The sequence below is a fragment of the Rhopalosiphum maidis genome, chromosome 1 (assembly GCF_003676215.2).
Source record: "Rhopalosiphum maidis isolate BTI-1 chromosome 1, ASM367621v3, whole genome shotgun sequence".
Taxonomy (NCBI): domain Eukaryota; kingdom Metazoa; phylum Arthropoda; class Insecta; order Hemiptera; family Aphididae; genus Rhopalosiphum; species Rhopalosiphum maidis.
The window spans coordinates 81641904-81661772 of record NC_040877.1 but is presented as its reverse complement, the minus strand read 5'-3'; the positions used below and the strand labels follow the sequence as shown (position 1 = coordinate 81661772).

General features: G+C 26.3%; 2 protein-coding genes across 3 annotated transcripts; one reads left to right on the top strand and one right to left on the bottom strand.

The window, feature by feature from the left end:
* Positions 1–3728: 3728 nt before the first annotated feature.
* Positions 3729–6064, bottom strand: LOC113557092 (serine/arginine-rich splicing factor 2). Its single transcript, XM_026962401.1, has 4 exons — positions 5644–6064; positions 5223–5354; positions 4042–4189; positions 3729–3788 (listed from the first exon to the last, which is right to left on the bottom strand). Exons 1-3 carry the CDS (start codon positions 5823–5825, stop codon positions 4042–4044), a joined length of 462 nt encoding a protein of 153 aa, XP_026818202.1. The 5' UTR covers positions 5826–6064; the 3' UTR covers positions 3729–3788.
* A 2661-nt stretch (positions 6065–8725) lies between these two features.
* On the top strand, positions 8726–16679 carry LOC113557992 (cyclin-L2-like). Of its 2 annotated transcripts, none has more exons than XM_026963525.2 (7): positions 8726–8889; positions 8976–9258; positions 10840–11024; positions 15169–15559; positions 15622–15803; positions 15877–15966; positions 16498–16679. In XM_026963525.2, exons 2-7 carry the CDS (start codon positions 9025–9027, stop codon positions 16607–16609), a joined length of 1194 nt encoding a protein of 397 aa, XP_026819326.1. In that variant the 5' UTR covers positions 8726–8889; positions 8976–9024; the 3' UTR covers positions 16610–16679. The 2 variants fall into 2 exon arrangements, with proteins under 2 accessions (XP_026819326.1, XP_026819325.1); XM_026963524.2 differs by having other exon boundaries at positions 8726–8954; positions 9014–9258.
* Positions 16680–19869: the final 3190 nt, after the last annotated feature.

The window sequence follows — 19869 nt, the reverse complement described above, 5'->3', positions numbered from 1 at the left end:
ATAAATTACTAAGCAGTAAAAAATATATATCTGTAAGTTCCCATACGGCATTGCTTAATACAGCCTCTCCGTCCTTTTTTCACAACGGGCCAAATCTGGGATATTTTTTTCATTGTGGGCCAACATTTTTCGTGTAATAAGGAGGTAATAAAATTGAAGAATAGATAAGATTCAATATTATACACCTACTATATTATTGTCTACTTTCGCAGTTAGAAAAACCCATCGATCACGAGTTCTATTGCGTTATTATTATATGGTTATTAGTTACCACTTACCATTGGTGACCATAGCTGTATCCATACCTTTGACACAGACTGCAGAGGATGCAACTTGGTATATACCCAGGGAACGAAGGGGGCTTTAGCTCTTCCTATACTAAGGAATATCTTAGTTAAAGGTGCCACCTGAAATCGCAAGGTGCATACCCTGCACCCCCGTGGACACGCCTATGTTCGTGACCAACACGCAAATTCGTGAGTGTACTGTAAGTCAGATATGTGTGATCGAGGGTTTTATTATTAGCTATTATTAGTATATAAGTATGACTGTAATAAATTGTTATGAATAACATCAAATTAAAAAATTAAGAAATTAATTTTATTTACCTAACTAATTAAATAAATTAAAAGCTATGGATACTATTATATTATTGTAATAACATAAATAAGCGGGCCGGTTCAAAAACTTTAGCGGCTCATATGTTGGAGACTCCTAACTTAATATATTAGCTCCGATCAGTGGTGTGGTGAACTAAAAATTGTCCAGAAGCAAGTTACAAATACATCGTGTACCCATTCATCACTATTATTACAGAAGGTGGAGGGAAGGGACTTCAAAAAAATCCTGTAAAGCATCTTTTAAATGTTTAAGTTATTAATGCATAAATACATTATAATATAATACAACTTTTCAGATCATTATTGACTACCTATTTAATATATCACATTTTCATCCAACGACCACCACCCACCCCCCTTAATTTGAACTTTCAAAAAAAAATCTCAGAGGCCTATAAAATTGTCGTACGCCACGCTACTCACTTATATACGAACCGATCTTACACCAATCGTTAATCGGTAGTCAGGCTTGACTATAGAGGTAACAAAATAACCGCGAATACTAATGCTCACCAAATATTTATATTATTGTTTTTTATTTAAAATACATTTTTCAAAATATTTAAAAAATAACAATAATAGATACTTAACATTTTTAACTTAAGTTTTTATTATTATAATTTTCTTTATATTATAACATTTTCAAAATGTACCCGTTTTTAACTATTTATAGTCATGAAAAATTTTCAATTTGTTCTTCGTAATTATTGATAAAAATGATTTATTTGGCCAAAATTCTTGAAAAATTTTTAAGAGCTTGAAAATAGATATATGTTTGGAAAAGTATTGTTAAAAACTAAATACTAACATAAAAAAATGTACACGTAAACTTCGGAATATACAAGTGTGTGTATTACAGGTAAAATATGAAAATAAAAATATAATGGTGGCGCTATCTGTCCAATTTATATGATGGAAAACAATAAAAGCTGATTAATATTTTGTCGTACAAATACGACATACATATAACATTATATGTTTATGGTCATACCATGTCATACATAATATAATTATCATTGATTATAAATACTATTAATAATCTAATCAATGGTACAATGACTATAATGTAAATTTTACATTTACATCAATAGACAATGTTCATATTATGTTTGTAGCTTTTAGACTCAAAAACTATACGAAATACGAAATATACGAAAACCTTGATAAATAAAAAAAAATGTCATTCCCTTGTAAAAACCTCGAATAGGTACACGAAGAAAAACTATAGATAACTCGAATATTCTGAGTTCCGAGTATAGACGAATAATTTAACAGTTAATCACGTTTATTATTGTATTTTTCATCCGGTTTATTTTCATTACATTCGACATTGACAATAATTGTCAATTGCGATCTATCGGTTACACGTGTACATTGTACGGTAGTAATGAATGTAAAAATTATTCATTATTTTAAAATAATAATAACAATAGACACACACTAAACGTTGTAATTATATGTAGGCATATACTATGTACTATAAACCAATTATAACTATATAATAATTAAAATCTATAATATATGTTGTACATACATTTTAAAAACTCTTAGTCGAAATTTTTTCCTAAAACCTTAATAAGTCGAAAAAATTGCATTCCCTACGAATTTCGAGTCATCGAGATTCTACTGTACCCGTGTTGTACCTATCTCATGTGAATGTATATGTATGAATAAAAAGAAAAGAGCTCCAATACCCAATATCGAATCACTTTTTATAACTTTATATATACTGACAATACAATATTTTAGAGCGTGTTAATTATACCATTAAAACGGATTTCTAATTTTAATAATTGAAAGATTAGTAAAAATAATTAAGAGGATGTAATACCCGCAAGTGTTGTCTCCGTCTAACACACGAACAGCATACCAAATTTTCGTTCACCAGTTTCAATATTGTGCCGCTAGTTTTGATATTTGAGTTAACTGACCTATTATACAATTTAAAGGTACTATTATTATCCAGCGCCCCACGTAGCATTTTATTGATATTATTTTTAAATAAGTTATTTAATCATTTTAAAACGTGCAGTTTAAACTCTGTATTTCTGTTCTTTCTTTCTTCGTGCAGTTTTTAATGATAGAATTTATCTTGATCGACTTAAGTTTGAATCTAGTTAATGTACCATTTTTCCATAAAATAAGTTTTTTAAATTTTAAAAAACGTTCTTTCTAATGTTATGTACGTGTATCACAAATACAATTTAATTTTAAAAGATACAAGGAACAAAATATAATAATCAGAATTAAAATACGCAATATTTGGTTGTAAAAAATTAAACTTTAATAGTAAACTGTCCATGAAATAATTTATAAATACACAAATAGGATTCAAGTGTACTAAATTTACTATTAACCACAATCGTAGCCTAACATATTAAGTATAAAATCTGTATTAAAAATACATATCAATGATACAATTTTTGATCAAGCATAAAGTATTTACCAGTTTTTACAACTCAGTAAATAACATTCAATACATAAGGTTTTTTTTTAAAGTTTTAGCCGTTTATTTAGATCATTACATTTTAGATTGTTTGTATTATGAAATATTTTGTCTTTCAGTTGGACTATTGAGAAATAATATAATAATTATAAAGCTACATTAATAAAAACATTAACTACAGTTTATGTGAAATTTCCAGACTTCAGAATGATTTGAGATTTTATGAGTATTCAAAATAATGAGTACTATCACTTTAGGACAGACCAAAAATATAGAAATCAATTAATACAATATAAACAGCAAGTTGTAATAAAATAAAGGCTTTATTCCCTAACATTAATATATTACAGCAAAAAATAGTTCATACGAACCAAAGTATACTTAAAATTATATTTATTTAAATCAAAGACAAAATGTGTATTTGTTATAAGTTAATTATGATTAACTGTTATTACTATTATAGTAATGAATAACTGGTAGAATAATTATGATATTATGGATAATATAAAATTTAGATTATATTTTAAAAACTAAGTTTTATTTTCATTTAAAACTAAGATTTAGGCTACAAAATGATTGTTTATTTATTGAAGAAGTTAAATATTTCAAGTTTATTAATGGCATGAAATATTTTTAATCATTATGATAATGTAAACAAATTATGTGGCTGTTGTTGTTTGTTTCATCAGTTTTTTTCTGTATAATTTTTGAAAGATTCACATCTGTAAAAAATCAAATCAAAATTTTAAAAATATTAATATTAATATTCAGTTTTACTGTAGATAACTTAATTGTATCTTATTTTGGCAGAAGTTTTATTTTTACATATCTAAAAATCAATTTATGATACTTATATTTGTTTATAAAAGATTTGATAAATTAATATGTAATTAAGAATATATTCTAATAATAAATACTTCCATAAAAAAATAGTTTAAAAATACAAGAAGAATAAAATAAATAATTAGTTTTTACCTATGATCTTGACCGACTGGCTGATTTTGAATGCCCTCTTGAACTTTTACTACCAGAACGTGAACGTGATCGTGATCTAGAGTAAGAACGTGAACGACGGCCACGAGACCTGGACCTTGAGTATGAACGACGTCTAGGCGAACGAGACCTAAATCAATAGCATTAACATGATTGGATGTATAATAATTATAACTAAAATCAAATAACATACAACAATGTTTATGTTTAAAAACATTCAAATTAATTTCATCCAGTTGGGGTAAATTTATTTTTCATTTAATATTAATAAGGATTAAACTATTTAAGCGCAATAAAAAGAAAAAATGTGGGCATTGTAATAAATTAAAAATCAGCTATTTCCTAACCCTAAACAGAGTTGCCAGGATGACTCAGGATTGCTTTGTTTAGTTATATTTATTTTTTAAATTCAGCAAACTGAAATCTGCAACTGGCACTCGGCTGATCAGCAGCTAGTCAGCACTCAGCATGCATCTGCTATGGGCAGGAACAACGCCCTCGCCTTCTACTGCGGTCAGCACGATTATTACACCTTAGCTCAGCCTCAGCCTCAGCCTCAGCCACAGCACTCAGCCGCCACTCCCCAATTACACCCCACACCTGAAAATAGTGTCGCTGCTATGAATGGGTTTTCAACAATGCTCAGTCTTTTAACAAAATAAAGTAAGTTTTTTGATATTAAGTTGAAGAAGTAATGTAACAAGTAAAAATTAAAGGTAATTAATTCAGATAATGAATACTTAAAATAAAAATTATTAACAAACAAAATCAATGAAAATCAAATTCTATTAAAAACTATAATAAAAAAAAAAAGAACAATATAAATTTATATCTTGAATGAAAATACCTAAACAATATTTTTTACCATCTTGTTATAATATTGCTTGACATAAAAATATTTATTGTAAATTTAAAATATTTTTCATAATATGAAATAAATTATTTATATAAATTATTGATGGATACTTAGAATAAACTAAAATCATTCATAGTATATTATATATTTTACAAATTAATTTTTTTAAGCCAAGCAACGATAAGAGTTTATTTGTAGTTGAATTAATGTTAGTTTTGTTTTGGTTTCCTACACACATAGTTTTGAAGAAGCCGAACATTAAGCTGTAAAATTAAACAATTTAATTCTTATTATTAGGATATTATACCTCCTGCGTCTTCTTCTATATGGTGAAGTTGGACGTCCATAGCGAGCCATCTGAACACGTAATTCTCTACCATCTAACATGCGACCGTCCATCGCATCTAATGCATCTTCGGCATCACGTTTATCATAAAATCTGAAGAAAAAAATTTGAATACAATTAACCAGCAAATTATTAATTGAAACTATATAATAATAATATAAGCAAGATTATGCAAATCAGATAAGATCAAAGTTACGGATCACAGCGTTTAATTATATTGCCACCAAAGGGAACGTCAACCTGGCTAGCAGGGAAGCTCTACCCGTGGCGGCAAATAATAAAGTGTATCGAGCTCAATGCTTGGTTTTATAATCATTTTTGCAAAACCAAACGACTACGGTCACGCGCCGATCTGGTCAAAGGATATATTACTATTTTATACCTGACAAAAGCAAACCCTCTGCTCTCTCGAGTAAACCGATCACGGGGAATGTAGATGTCTCCGACTTCTCCACATCTCTCGAACACTCTCCTCAGGTCCTCAGGCGTTGTTCTATAGGTGAGGTTGTCAACTTTCAGCGATACCATGCCTTCAATCCGTGGGGGCGGTCTGCTGTAACTCATCGTGAATGTGTTGCGATCGCGGTAACTGGTCCTTACTGAACACCAAAAATACTGAAATTCACTCTTAATACGCGTAAAATACCGAACGACAGTATTTAACGCACGACGCGTGCAACAAATCTACAAATTACAAAAATCGAAAACTGATGATCGCGCGGATGAGACGTCCGTGAAAATGGCGGACGTCAGGACGTTATTCTTTACGGTCGTTACTCGTTAGTCGTTACGCGGCCGGGGTAGCGTGAGTCACGGCAACATAGCTCATGGAGCAAATTAGACAGTATACAAGTATACAACTACTCTCGTGGAACTATAAATGCTGAACGCGTCTTTTTGCAGTACTGCCAACATGACTAAACGATGATACGGTATATACGTACTACAGAAGTTGTAACACTTGTATGTAGTATTTAAAATTTTAAATAAATGATATATCGTATTACTATTTAGTAAAATGGTTTAAAACTCTAAATTCTAGAGTAGTAAGAGCACTAACATTAACGCAACTAGGGGAGACTTAGGAGACGCTTAGCTCCCTGCAATTTTTTTTTGATTTTTCAAGATTTTTCAAGATTTAATAATTTTTTTTTTTTATTTAAACTTTGTATTTACAATTAGTTTCAACTGTTAAACGTTTACAACCAAGATTAAGATTTAATAATAATTTAAGCATTTTAAGCATAACATAGTGAAATATTTCCTATGCAATATATGACGTATAGAAAATTATTGTAACACAATTATTCAAAAATAAATTGTATAAGCATTAAGCATACATATTATAGTTTATTTTGCAATAGTATACGTAATACCTACTATTATAGTAATAACATAATAATTAACAGATAACAATTAACAAGTACACATTTTGTCTTTGATTAAAATGGATACGGTTTTAAGACTTTAAGTTTACTGTGGTTCTATTGTTGTATACTATTTTTTTGCTGTAATATATTAATATTAGGGAATAAAGCATTTATTTTATTACAACATTTACAACTTGCTGTTTAAATAGTATTAATTGCTTCTATTTATTTGAGCGGCCCACCGAATTTTACTCGATAACTTGCCAGACCAATATCCGGCTCCGACCCTATATATAAATATATAATACATATTTATTATTTACTATTTATAATCAATGGTAATACCACAGAATAGTCAGTACAGACTACGGTCGTCGATAGAATTGTAACGGATTATCGATGAGAAAGGCTAAATAGATTTATTTTGTTATCGATCACCAATAGTTTTGTTTATTACGAGTATTTATAAAATTATAACATATTATTTGGTTTTCGGGGCTATGCCATAGCTATTATGGGTATTAAGCATATTAAGCACAAATAAAGGTGCCTCCTTACTTTTACAAGACCGGTGCCCGAGGACAATTGCCTTCTTTGCCCCCCCCCCCACTTAACACAGCACTGCCCAAAACATAGTGGTAACAAAGTTAAACTAGTTTTTATATATTTTTGATACTGGTTTAGACGGTTTAGTTGACGCTCACCACTTCATCTCTCGTATGCTCGGTATATAAAATATATAATGTTTATACTGCAGATGAAAAAGGTACGAAATTATATACGTTATGTATTCGTGTGAAATTCCTTAATTAGATATTTGAAGAATAATGTATGGTAAAATAAAATGAATGATATAAGATAAGTATCAGCGGTGGGTGCCTCAGTCATTCATTAAACTTCTTTTTCTTTGGGGTTTGTGGGCCATTTAGACCATTCCGTAACACATCCAATTCTCTAGCCTTCCCTATCCACAAAGCTCGTACTTTCCAATCGGGTCTTCCATTCCGTGTCGTTATCGATAATTTACTCAGAGAAACTTCCAAGATTCTTATTCGTCAGAATTTATGTAGGCAAGTAAATTATAAACTGCCGCAAGCCATTTAAAGAAAGCTCCACTTTATCAAGCTCATAGGGGACTGCAGCCTCCGAGCCACCTTGTACTCGGCGCCTTTGGCTTCACCAGGTTTTTTGAATTATTATTATTTATTATTATTCATCATGTATTATCTATGTCATGTAAATCCTAAATGATCCTAAATTTATTATCTAAGTCCAAATTTTATGCTCTTCTGCTTTCTTGGCTCAATATCAGAATATTAAATGTACCTTATTAAAGGGTGCGAGTGCGAATGGCTATTGAGGGCTATATATCATCCATATGGCATGGCGTCTTAAATAGTCAAATGAGTGAACAAAAGGTAGGTTATGACATTGTTATAGTAATCGGAATAAAAATCCCAGGAACAAAATGTCGCGTTTTCCAATATTTTAACAATATACTGTATAACCATAGACATATTATATATCTATGTGTATAACTGTATAAGATATAAAAACTTCAAATTGATAAATTTTAATTTTTAAAATATGTATCGTGACATTGTATTTATATATGATATATTTTGTTTTATTTAAATCTATATAGGTTTTAAATGAACTTTTTAATATAATAATTTATATTTAATTATAATTAGTTATAAATAATTTTGTAATTAGCATTTAAAAAATTGAAGTGTAGATTTTTTCTGAGGTTCTTCGTTGGGTTTTTTTTTCCGGGAATTCGACATTGTTATACTCCAGAACAGTATTATAGTTTTACTATAAGGCACAGAATAGATTAAATAGATATTAAATAAATAAAATAAATTAATTAATAAATTTAATCTATTCTAATCATAGAGTACTCTATGATTCTACCAAGGATATTTTATTATGTATATTAGTATATTCATAGACCTTATACCAGTATACCACTTAAACGGTTTATGAGTTTATGGAATTTTTATTTGGGTAGAGCTTGATAACACAGTGATAATACGATCTCGGATAAACGCACAGGTGTAGAAAAATAATAAATAAACAGCTTTATCAATTTATCATGCTATTATTTATTTTAATAATTTTTATCTTGGTTCTTAAAACCAACGAATTAAAATATACTTAAGCAATAAACTTAACTGTATTTTATTTTTATTAACCGTTGTAGACTAATCTTTTGCACGATTGTTCTATAACTATAATATAACCAAAGTATAACTGTACTCAAATATCGTTGTTCTAGACGTAATTCGTGTTTGTAAAATTATATAAATTATTGTATCAGGTTATTTATTTTTCTAAATAGCGTGTATATCGTTAACGACAAAATCACAACTTCTGCAGGCGTGTGGGTGATGTGCAAAATGGAAACAATGACAATGACATGTACCGACGTGACACATGACAGCCATTTATTGAAGCAACCGACTAAAGTGATGTTGACTCTAAGTAACGTACTTTTGCCTAAGGAAAAGCTCACATCCACACCGTCTATGATCGACGGGTTAGATTTTGAAACCGAAGTCGACCTAAGGATCGTCGGTTGTGAGTGGATTCAGACTGCTGGTATGCTGCTCAAACTTCCTCAGGTGAAATTTTTAGTTTATAAATTTCATCATGCCCACATAGGAAGTGTTGTTTATTTGTAATGATGGATGACAGCTGGTGTGGTTTAATGTATGACGTGTGCTTAACTCCGTTTATTTACATACACATAATATATACATATCTATGATATACATATTTAGAAATCATTGAGGGCTCAGCTTTTAGCTCCCTCCCAAAAGTAGGCGTTGAAAGCAACCTTAAAAACTATTAAATATATAATTTTCCGGTGACAACATTTTCAACAAATTTACGGGCAAGTAAATGCCTATCGTTATTTAGTGATGAATTATTAAGTATATATAAAGTACATATGAAAAATCACTATTAATCATCACAATACTTGTTTATATTTTTGCTTTAGGACTATAATACATTCTTAAAAATAACATAGGTACTGTATACTCTCGATTATTCTCGAGCGGACTATCCACGTTATGGATTATCCATTGTCTTCTATGGAATCATCTACATACCTATATGTATACAAAAAAATATAATATATCTTTACATTATACATCATTATCGGTGTAATTGTGTTGTGATTTGTGATAGCTGATTACTCGATAACTACGCAAAATACAATGGCGCTTGTTTAATACATATTAATACTTTTTGATAATTGTTAATGCGTTTAATGAAAAAAAAAAGTCCATCCTGTATCATTGGAAATAAATTATTCTATGTTTTAACCTATTAATCAAAATATTACAATTTTGGTTGTTAAATTTAAATTTTCATTTTATTTTTTATTATATAATTTTAAATATTTTCTTAATTTTAATTTTGCGGATTATCCGCAAAATTCGCTTATCCGTGGATGCCCTGCTATCCTATTTCGTGTATAATTGAAAATACACTGTAATTGTTATTGGGCCTAAATGCATAACTTTGGATGTAATTTTTGTGATAAAATATAATAGAATAACAATGGAATGTAATTCTGAATAATTGACTCATTAGTTGAATTTTAATTTGGTAGTTGTTTAAAATTAGCACATACAATTATCTAATAAACCTATAAAAATTAATTATTTTACATACCTACTTACCAATTATTTTTTATTAAGGTTTTTTCTTGTATATTCATAGTTTAGTTTTTGGCATCCATTAAATTAGTACCAAAAACCATTGTTTAAACAAGTAAAAAGTGTGAAAATTAAAGATCTTTAAAAAATTATCTTATTCCGTTATGTTTATTTATGTGTAATTATGAAATTTTAATAATAAAATATGCTATCATAACTGTAAATAATAGGTTATATAAATATGATTATTATTTACTTTTATTTGGAAGTCTTGTAATGGTGTATAACAAAATAAAATATAACTAATGGTTAGCTGGTGAGGAAGAGAAATTATACATTTTAAATGGTGCACTGGTAGGCAGCCTGTAGGGCCCTAACGAAATATTACCTTTTATATTATTGATTTTGGTTTACAACTTTTTTAAATTTAACTATATTTTAATTTTTTTCTAATTGTTCTTAACAATATCTCCTATGTGTGCACTTAATCAAGGAATTGTCATTTACATTATTTGTAATATGATTTTTATTTTTTAGGTTGCAATGGCAACTGGACAAGTGTTGTTTCAACGATTTTACTATACTAAATCTTTTGTTCGCTACCCAATGGAAATAACTGCAATGGCATGCACATGTTTAGCCTCTAAAGTTGAGGAATCACCACGACGTATTCGTGATGTTATTAATGTTTATCATCATATCCGTCAAGTATTAAATCAAAAGTAAGTTTAAGTTATTTCATTTTTATACTATTAATATATATTTTATTTGAACTATGTTTTAATATTTTTAATCACAACTGACTAATTTGTTAGCGTATGCTTCCATCACAAATTCTAGAAATCTTTAATTTTCAAGGTTTCGACATTTAAAATATACATTTCAACTTAAATCTCAAATAATAAATATCTTTTATTTTTCAAATGTACTTATTTAACATTGGAGTTAGAGGTTAGAGTTTACGCTTCACTGTCTAAAAGTTAGGTTTTTAATATATTTTTTTACTAATTTTCACAAACTTGAAATATCAACTTTAACAAATTAATGCCTTTTAAGTATAATATGATTAATTATAATTACTATTTAAATACATATCCTAACCCTATATTATGGTATATGATTAAATGCCTGAAGTCTAGAAATCTTTTAAGTTCATTACCTATTAAATCACAGTTTAAAAGATGGTGTGTGTGCTATACTGTAATATTTATAATTTATTTTTATTATACAATAAATAAATCATGATAAATTTTTAAACTTAGTTTCTTAATTACTGACTGTTAAACATTATCATTGGTATCAAAATATATTTATATAGATATAATACGCAAACACTATAAAATAATTAGTAATATTTAATTTAACTTCTATTAAAATTTAATTTGTTTTTAATCAGTTAATGTATTCGATGATTTTAATTATAACAGCAATACAAAAATAACTAAATAAATTTATTGATTTTTTGTTAAAATATTTCAAAACACAGTTTAAAATATCATATTTGTATATTCTAATATATATATTTGGTGTTTATTATCTAGGATAAAATTACTCAAACTAGATATACCCATAATAAAATTATTTTGATAGGTTATATAAATATTCTTAAATTAATTATTCTGTCTATTCTCTATTAAGTATACCAGATGATTAATTTAAGTGCCTAAACCCATTATTTTGAAAAATGAAATTGTTTAAAAATAATTTTTTACAAATTTTCATTTCTTTTTTACTGTTTTATTATTGTTATATTTTAAGCTTATATTTTTTTGAATAACATTATACATTTTTAATTTCATACTCTGAAACAAAATACTATTTAGAGTATTTAAATTTATAAAAATAAAATTTTCGGAGAAACAATTTACTAATTAAAGTATTCACTACTATTACATTTTTATGTATTTAATGTTCTTCAAAAATATATTTTGAGTTAGAATATAAAATTAAAAATATGTTATTATTCTAAAACAGTGTTTGGCAACCGGCGGTCTGTGCTGCTATTTTATATGGCCCGTTTTAAATTTTAAAACAACAAAATTTTTTTTTATTAATTTCAAAATTTTAGACAATATTTATTTTTTTTATAGTAAATAATTTAAAAATGTAAAATTTTTATTTCTTTTCGACCTGCAAACTTTTTAATGCATGAATGTGACCTGAGACTCCAAAAAGGTTGAACAATTATAATTATTAAATATTGTGTATAATAAAGAAGAATTTTCAAAAATTTTGTTTTGAATGAATCAAATTATGTAAAAGAAATATCTTAAATAAATTTAGAATTTTTCTAAATAACGAATGTAAACACTTATATGAATCACCATTTTTGATGCCTTATTAATATACATTCATTTATATTATTAACCATGATATAAATATAACAGTACCCTTTTTTTAGAAACTTAAATAAATTCTAAGATCAAACACATTAAAAACCATTTATACATTTTAAGTCTTATAATTTAATTTAATTTTTCTTTCTTTATGTTAAGTTGTTTTAAATTACTTATATCTTAGATGTTTAATTACTTTTAGATATCCTACAGCAGTTGCATATTGCACAATTCTTAAATTTTTTAATATTTATTTAGCTATGAATAAAAGCAGAGTAACGATATATTTTCTTAAAACATTATATATTTGTACAAGTTATATTAACCAAAACTATTTCCTAATTTTAAAACCGTCATGGTCCCTAAATCTTCTAAACCAATGTTTCTCAAACTTGTTTTACTCAACATTCCTTTTATGTTCAAAAATTATACACTGCCTCTGATTAGTTTTTTAAGTTACCCTTATTTGGTCTGCATGACAACGTTATTTTAGTTGCAGTAGTTCCTAAATATTTGTTCAAAAAAGTACAAAGATTTTAAGTATGCAATAACAAATTAATTTATTGTATATGTGTAATATTATTATGGAAATTATAAATAAAATTGATATTATCTTAATGAGATTAATGTGCTGATGTCTTTCCAAAAATGATTCTCAATACAATGTGGATTGATAATAATCTGCAATAATTATTATTTTTAAAATATAATATAGTTATTAATTATATATAACATACAATTAATCGTGCAGCATTATGGTAATGTGACTGTTGAAGGAAAATTCAGATTTAAAAAATTAACATAGAAATAGCCATCATATACTTTTATAATGCAATGCCCCTCAATCGAGATTGTAACTTTCATTACCATCTCTTGATAGTTTTATCGCTCAGTTTAGGAAACACTTCTAAATATATTGTCAGGGATTTATGTCTTTAATATATAAAGTTTATAAACTACTTTAATAAATTAAATTTTTATTTAAATGTATCAAAAAAATCACATAATTCAGGATTTGTGAATAAATGCAAAAGTGAATCACTTCGTAGTCATATAAATACTTAAAATAAAATTACTAAAAAGTTACAATATGTTGACTTAATACAATAACTATAAGGTGAACAAAAATATATTGATTTTGTTGCAATTGTTTTGTACTTATTTTTATTTGTAAATTGTCTAATGCAACAAAATCAATGCTTATTAATGTTAATTCAATTGCAAATATAACGCACAAAATTTATTTTATAACTTGCGTTTTCGCAGATACTTTCCACAGCTAACTGCCGGGTGAGTTACCCTCGGTTTGAATTGTGGAGAGGAAAGCGATTGTGGTGGATTCACATTGAAATTGATGGTCGTCACGTCAAGAATACTGTTGGACCTTTAGAAAATTATATTATAACATAATTTAATCAATAATAAGCTAAGATGTTCCCTCTAAAAAATTGTTAGGGTTTTTTAATATATTTATGTGTATATATATATATATATATATTAATATATTATTTATCAAAACGACAGGTAAAGTATAAAATTAATGTACATAACAATAATATGTGCTCTATTTAGTGATTATACTTAATCATAAAAGTTTGTACTAAACAATTAAAGAATTTCACAGACAAATGGTAACTGTTATTTCTACAATAAGATTCAAAATAGTAAATCATATTTGAATATATTATGAACCATTTGAACATAACTATTCTCCATCTTATAAGGTACTTTTCTTTGTAATCATTAAAAAGAATTTGATAAAATCTGAAGTTGAAGTGAACTTAATACATGACAAATTTAAAAGTTGTTAAATTATCTAAGGGTCTGATAATTATTATGTTTAAAGGTATTAAATGTATTTTGGATTAAGTATTTATGACATTTAACCTACTTATGACTTTAATATTAAGCAATCTTAATTCATATAACCAGAAACTTAATTATTTTTGAATATGTAATATTTAGTATTGTGTTTAGTACATACATATATAAATATATTATTAGATTTAATTATATTATAAATCATAATATTTAATGTATTCAATATGTTTTTAGTGAAAAGATTGATTTTTACATCTATTATTAATATCATACCAAAAATGTATATAATATTAAATTATTATGGTTTTTGGTATATATTTAAATTTTTATAACTTGGTAAATCAGCATCGGTTTATTTTGAGCCCAATAGTCAATTAAGTGTCAACTACTCTATTAAGAAAATATAATAATGTATAAAATAAAAACAAAAGCTAATTTTACATTTAAGTAAATGGAGTATTCTATGAATTATTATGATTTAAGAATTTAAATATGAAGGTTAAATTAACAATAACTATTTATAAGAATGTTATTCATTGATAAATATAAATAGTAATGTATTTTTCTATAACAATTAGTTCTTCAAAATAAATAATACGTTTAGTCAGTTGTGGTTGATCATACTGTCCATTTTTTATTGTTTTACTATGGTATTGCTATGTCATCATTAGTTCAAAACAAGACAAATATTACCCCGCCACTGTTGCAGATTAATTACACCGTTGGTACTTGATCAAAATTATGTTCAGAAAAAGACGCAGGTAATAAAAGCGGAACGACGTGTGCTCAAGGAGCTTGGCTTTTGTGTACATGTTAAGCACCCACATAAACTCATTGTAATGTACCTACAGGCACTTGGCTTTGAAAAACACCAATCAATAATGCAGATGTCCTGGAACTATATGAATGATTCATTACAAACTGATGTATTTGTTCAATTCGATCCAGAAACTATTGCTTGTGCTTGCATATATCTATCGGCTAGGAAATTAAAAATACCTTTGCCAAAAAGTCCAGCATGGTATTCTTTATTTAATTCAAATGAAATAGACATCCAGGACATCTGTCGTAAAATACTCAAACTTTATCTTAGGCCAAAAGTGAGTAACAAATTATAGTTTGTGCTTCAGTATAACTATATTTGTTTGTTATTACTTTTCAGATTATCACAGAAGATTTAGAAAAGCGTGTAGAAGAATCAAAGAAAGTATATGATCATGCTAAGGAGCAAGCTAAAGAAGCTATTGCTTATTCAGTAGTACAAACAGAAGTAATAACATTTAATCCCAGTAATGGAATAACTACTGCAATCCCGGAAAATATTAGTTCAACCACCCCAAATAAGTAAACATTTTCTCTTGAGTTCTACATACACACACTTATATATTATGTTAATTATTTTAAATTTATCTTATAGAAAACCAATAAAAAAAAGAAGTAGAACGCCTTTGAAAATTAAGTCTAGAAGTAAAAGTCCAAGACATTTAAAGAAATCAAAAAAAAGAAAGTAATAAAAATAAAATTAATTTTCCTAATTTTATAACATGCAAATACTAATAATATTATTTTAAGTAAAGTGCTTTTTAACAACTAATCGATTTTATAGTTTTTATGATTGTTAGGAATATTTTTAGATTCTGAACCGAGTGATTAGTCATATTTTATAAATAATTCTATCTTATTCAAAATTACATATTTTTTTTCTTTGTAAACTATAAACAAATAAATATTTTTTAAAGTATAAAACTAATTGAGATGATGATTTACGAGTCTCTATAGTCTATACTATATTCAAGTTAAGAATAATTCAATAATCACTTTTGTATACACAGATTGAATTTCTAAACACAGTCAAATTTGTCATTTGCTGTTTGTAGTTACTAATGCTGGTTGACAAATAATTATCCTTAACCTAACTATAGTATAATGACAAATATTATTTATTCTATATTTATATTTGATAAAACATAAATATATTTTATTGTTCTACAAAAAATTGAGGTAATTTTCTAATGTATTACATTTAATTATTTTTCAGATTAGTACCTACTTACAGAGACTACAAAGACTACAAAGATTACAAAAATTATAGAGACAATGAAAATTACAAATCTAAACCTAGGAACTACAACTATCGTAAAAAATATTAACAATTGTATACTTATAATATACCCTTAAAGTATGTTAAATTTCAAACCAAATACATTTTTTTCAAATCTATATAATGTGTGTGTGTGTGTGTGTGTGTGTGTGTGTTTTAATTAATTAAATTATTAATAAGTTAAGTCCATTATAAAGTATCTTTATTAATGTAATATAATAGGTTTTAATAATAGCCTCCTTTTTATCATGATTTACAGAAATAGAATGTCTTAAAAACATTTAAAATAGTCGTTATATAGTTATTTATTGATAATATTGACAAAAAAAAAAAAAAAACAATTTTGAAATTAATTAAATTTTGAACAAATGAGGGTAATTTATAATTATTAATCACCAACTATAAAATTTGCAAATTTGCAAATTTATATTTTTCCAATAATTAGATAAAAACAAGTTGGTTGATGAACGTACATTGTTAATATTTATTATTGTATAATATATTTAATAATAAAATCAAAATTTCAAATTTAGTTGACAATTTAAGATAATTTATGTAATGTTAAAATTAATAAAATTAGATAAATTAGAATCAGTGATGGATTTACAGAGGGAGAATCCAAAGATACTACAGGACTCCAGACATCAATATGTATATTTATTATACTTAGTTATTTAAACATCTATTTCAAATATTCTATAATTATATGTTATTTATTAAATTATAAATAATTATTCAACAGTGGTATATTTATAATTTAATAAAATCGTCAGTAATCGGTTATTTGTCTACTTTTTTCTAAAGGGGAAATTATGCTATCTCTGTTATTTCACACTATTAAAATGTATAAATGTTTATTTGACCACTGACAGTTGATAATGGTACTACAATTGACAATCTATGCTCAATATGAAAATAAAATATCATAAAAATAATACCTTTGAAATACATATTATTTTATATTTTCTCCCCCAAAAAATTGTTGAAAATTCACCACTGATTAGAATCACTATAATTTATTTAATTTAGCGTTTCGATGCATTATGTTTGGATAGTTAGAAATTAGTTAAAACAATTACTTCACTAAGAATTAATTAGCAAAAGAGGATTAATAAATTATTGGTCAACTTAATCACCAATAAATTTTTATTTTTTGGTGGGATTATACAAGTATTATGTAACTTTCTGTCTTTTTGTACAAGGAACCAATGACATATTTATGGGGGAGGGGCTCCTCATATAGGAAAATATATTTGTCCTTTCACCCCCCCCCCTCACCATTTTTAGATACTTGTACATGGCTATAGTCTCGTTTTTTCTGTTTATTAATAGATAATAAAATGCTAAGATGTTTGGCATCAACGATTTTAATCATATTTCCTCCCTTAAATAAGTCCTTAATACTGCAAGGAGCATCTTTACAAGAACTTCATTAGATTATAATTTATTAAAATAATGATAGATATTCCTATGACACAATTTTAGTATAAAATGATGGAACTGTAAAATGTATTTGTGCAAAGCAATTAAGGATGGACATTACATTATATAAATTATTAACAAGTAGTTTGTTCTTTATCAGATTTAAATTAGGTATTTTTTGGAAATTATAAAAATCTAACAAAATTTGCTATACTTTTAAACATTTGAACTATAAATTTCACTCAATCATTAAAAATTCAATAATATTATAACTATAAGTATATTAATAAATTAACTATTATCTTTAAAAATCATTTTTTTTTTTTTTTTTAATGTTTTTTAAACATATAAATTTCAAATTTTGGTAAAATGGATAAGAAAATTAGTTATATACTTATGTTTAAAATATTACAAAAATATTCATAATACAACTTAATACACCAGACTACACTACCTAGTAGGTACCTACTGTAGTACTGTACCTATAAATAATTATATTGACTAAACCAGATTTCAGGATAAATTATATTGGCCTTGTTTAAAAAAGTCCAACCAAATTAGGCTAAGATAATCTAGTTTTTTCTAACATTAGGTATTTAGGTTCATACCTCAGGACAAACTAATATTGGCAATATTGCCTTGGTTAATAATATACGACAAATAAAAATATACTGGACGATTCTTGTATTGAACACTCATTATTTCAAAATCTATTAAAGTTTTTGAAAAATATTTTTTAGATTTTTAATTTTTTGAATACCAATATACATTTTTAAATTCATGTTCTGAAGAAAAATATAATTCAGAGTTAAAATCAAAAAATCAAAAAAATTGTAACGATAGACAATTTTTATAAATGTTTATATAATGAGTGTTGTTTGATAAAAGAATCCCCCTGTATATACTTTAATTATTTTTACAAATAATTATTCAATAACATAAATTATAAATCTCTTCTAATAATCATTAATAAATAATATTAAAGCTTTATTTATTTTTAATTATTAGCCAAGGTTATTTAAGTTCAATCTATAGCCTTAACTTTAATATACGAAAAAATAAATTATACTAGTCTAAACTGGACACTGGTTAGTTTTATGTGTTTTGAAGAAAGTAATTTAATCATGAAATCAGGTTTGACCAGTTATTTATTTACACAATATATATTGTTTTTCATTATTTTCAGGTACGTCATACCTACTCTTAAATTATCATATTAATATAAAACAAATATTATAGGTATTTATTTTGATTAAAAAAAAAGTAGCTAAATATAATATAGTATACTCTATTCATATTAAGAACCTAACCTAACCATTCTACGCATTGACCAGTTTTTATTGTTAGTGACCAGATAATCTAGATGGCCAATTCGTCACCCCCGATAGAGACTAATTGACTATATAAAAGACTATTATCATGAGTGCAATGTTTATGGAATAGCATCCTTGCACATAATTCGGTGCCTATGTACAGATCTTAACGTGAATAGAGTAGGTATATTGTATTTAATAATTTATAAATATTATAAATACATAATATATTTGTATTGTGTAAAAATTATTTGTAAGTGTTAAGTTCTTGTAAAATTAGATTTAAAAAAATAAATAATTAATCAACTGTGATAATATACGATTTTGTTATATATATAGTTTTAAAATTGTATGTTTGTGTACTTAATTGATTTAGCCCCTTTATATTTTCATTTTCATGATGAGATATATATTTTAGTTACCTACTAAATGGAGCTCAGTGTAATGTACCATTTTTCATTGTTTTTTTTTCTGTTGTTTATTATCACATTTTGGAATTGTGAAAATGCTTCGATTTTCCATCAAGTGGATAGTTTCTAGTAGGAAATTCAAAATTGAATGTATTTAGGGGAGG

Bases quoted from the DNA above. Each gene is read 5' to 3' on its own strand.
- LOC113557992 (XM_026963525.2), top strand. From the start codon at position 9,025: ATGTGCAAAATGGAAACAATGACAATGACATGTACCGACGTGACACAT. The intron at 15,560-15,621 runs GTGAGTAACAAA...ATTACTTTTCAG, and splicing joins AACTTTATCTTAGGCCAAAA to ATTATCACAGAAGATTTAGA. The intron at 15,967-16,497 runs GTAATAAAAATA...ATTATTTTTCAG, and splicing joins AAGAAATCAAAAAAAAGAAA to ATTAGTACCTACTTACAGAG.
- LOC113557092 (XM_026962401.1), bottom strand. From the start codon at position 5,825: ATGAGTTACAGCAGACCGCCCCCACGGATTGAAGGCATGGTATCGCTG. The intron at 5,355-5,643 runs GTATAAAATAGT...TTTTTTCTTCAG, and splicing joins AGAGGGTTTGCTTTTGTCAG to ATTTTATGATAAACGTGATG. The intron at 4,190-5,222 runs GTATAATATCCT...CTATTGATTTAG, and splicing joins TATAGAAGAAGACGCAGGAG to GTCTCGTTCGCCTAGACGTC.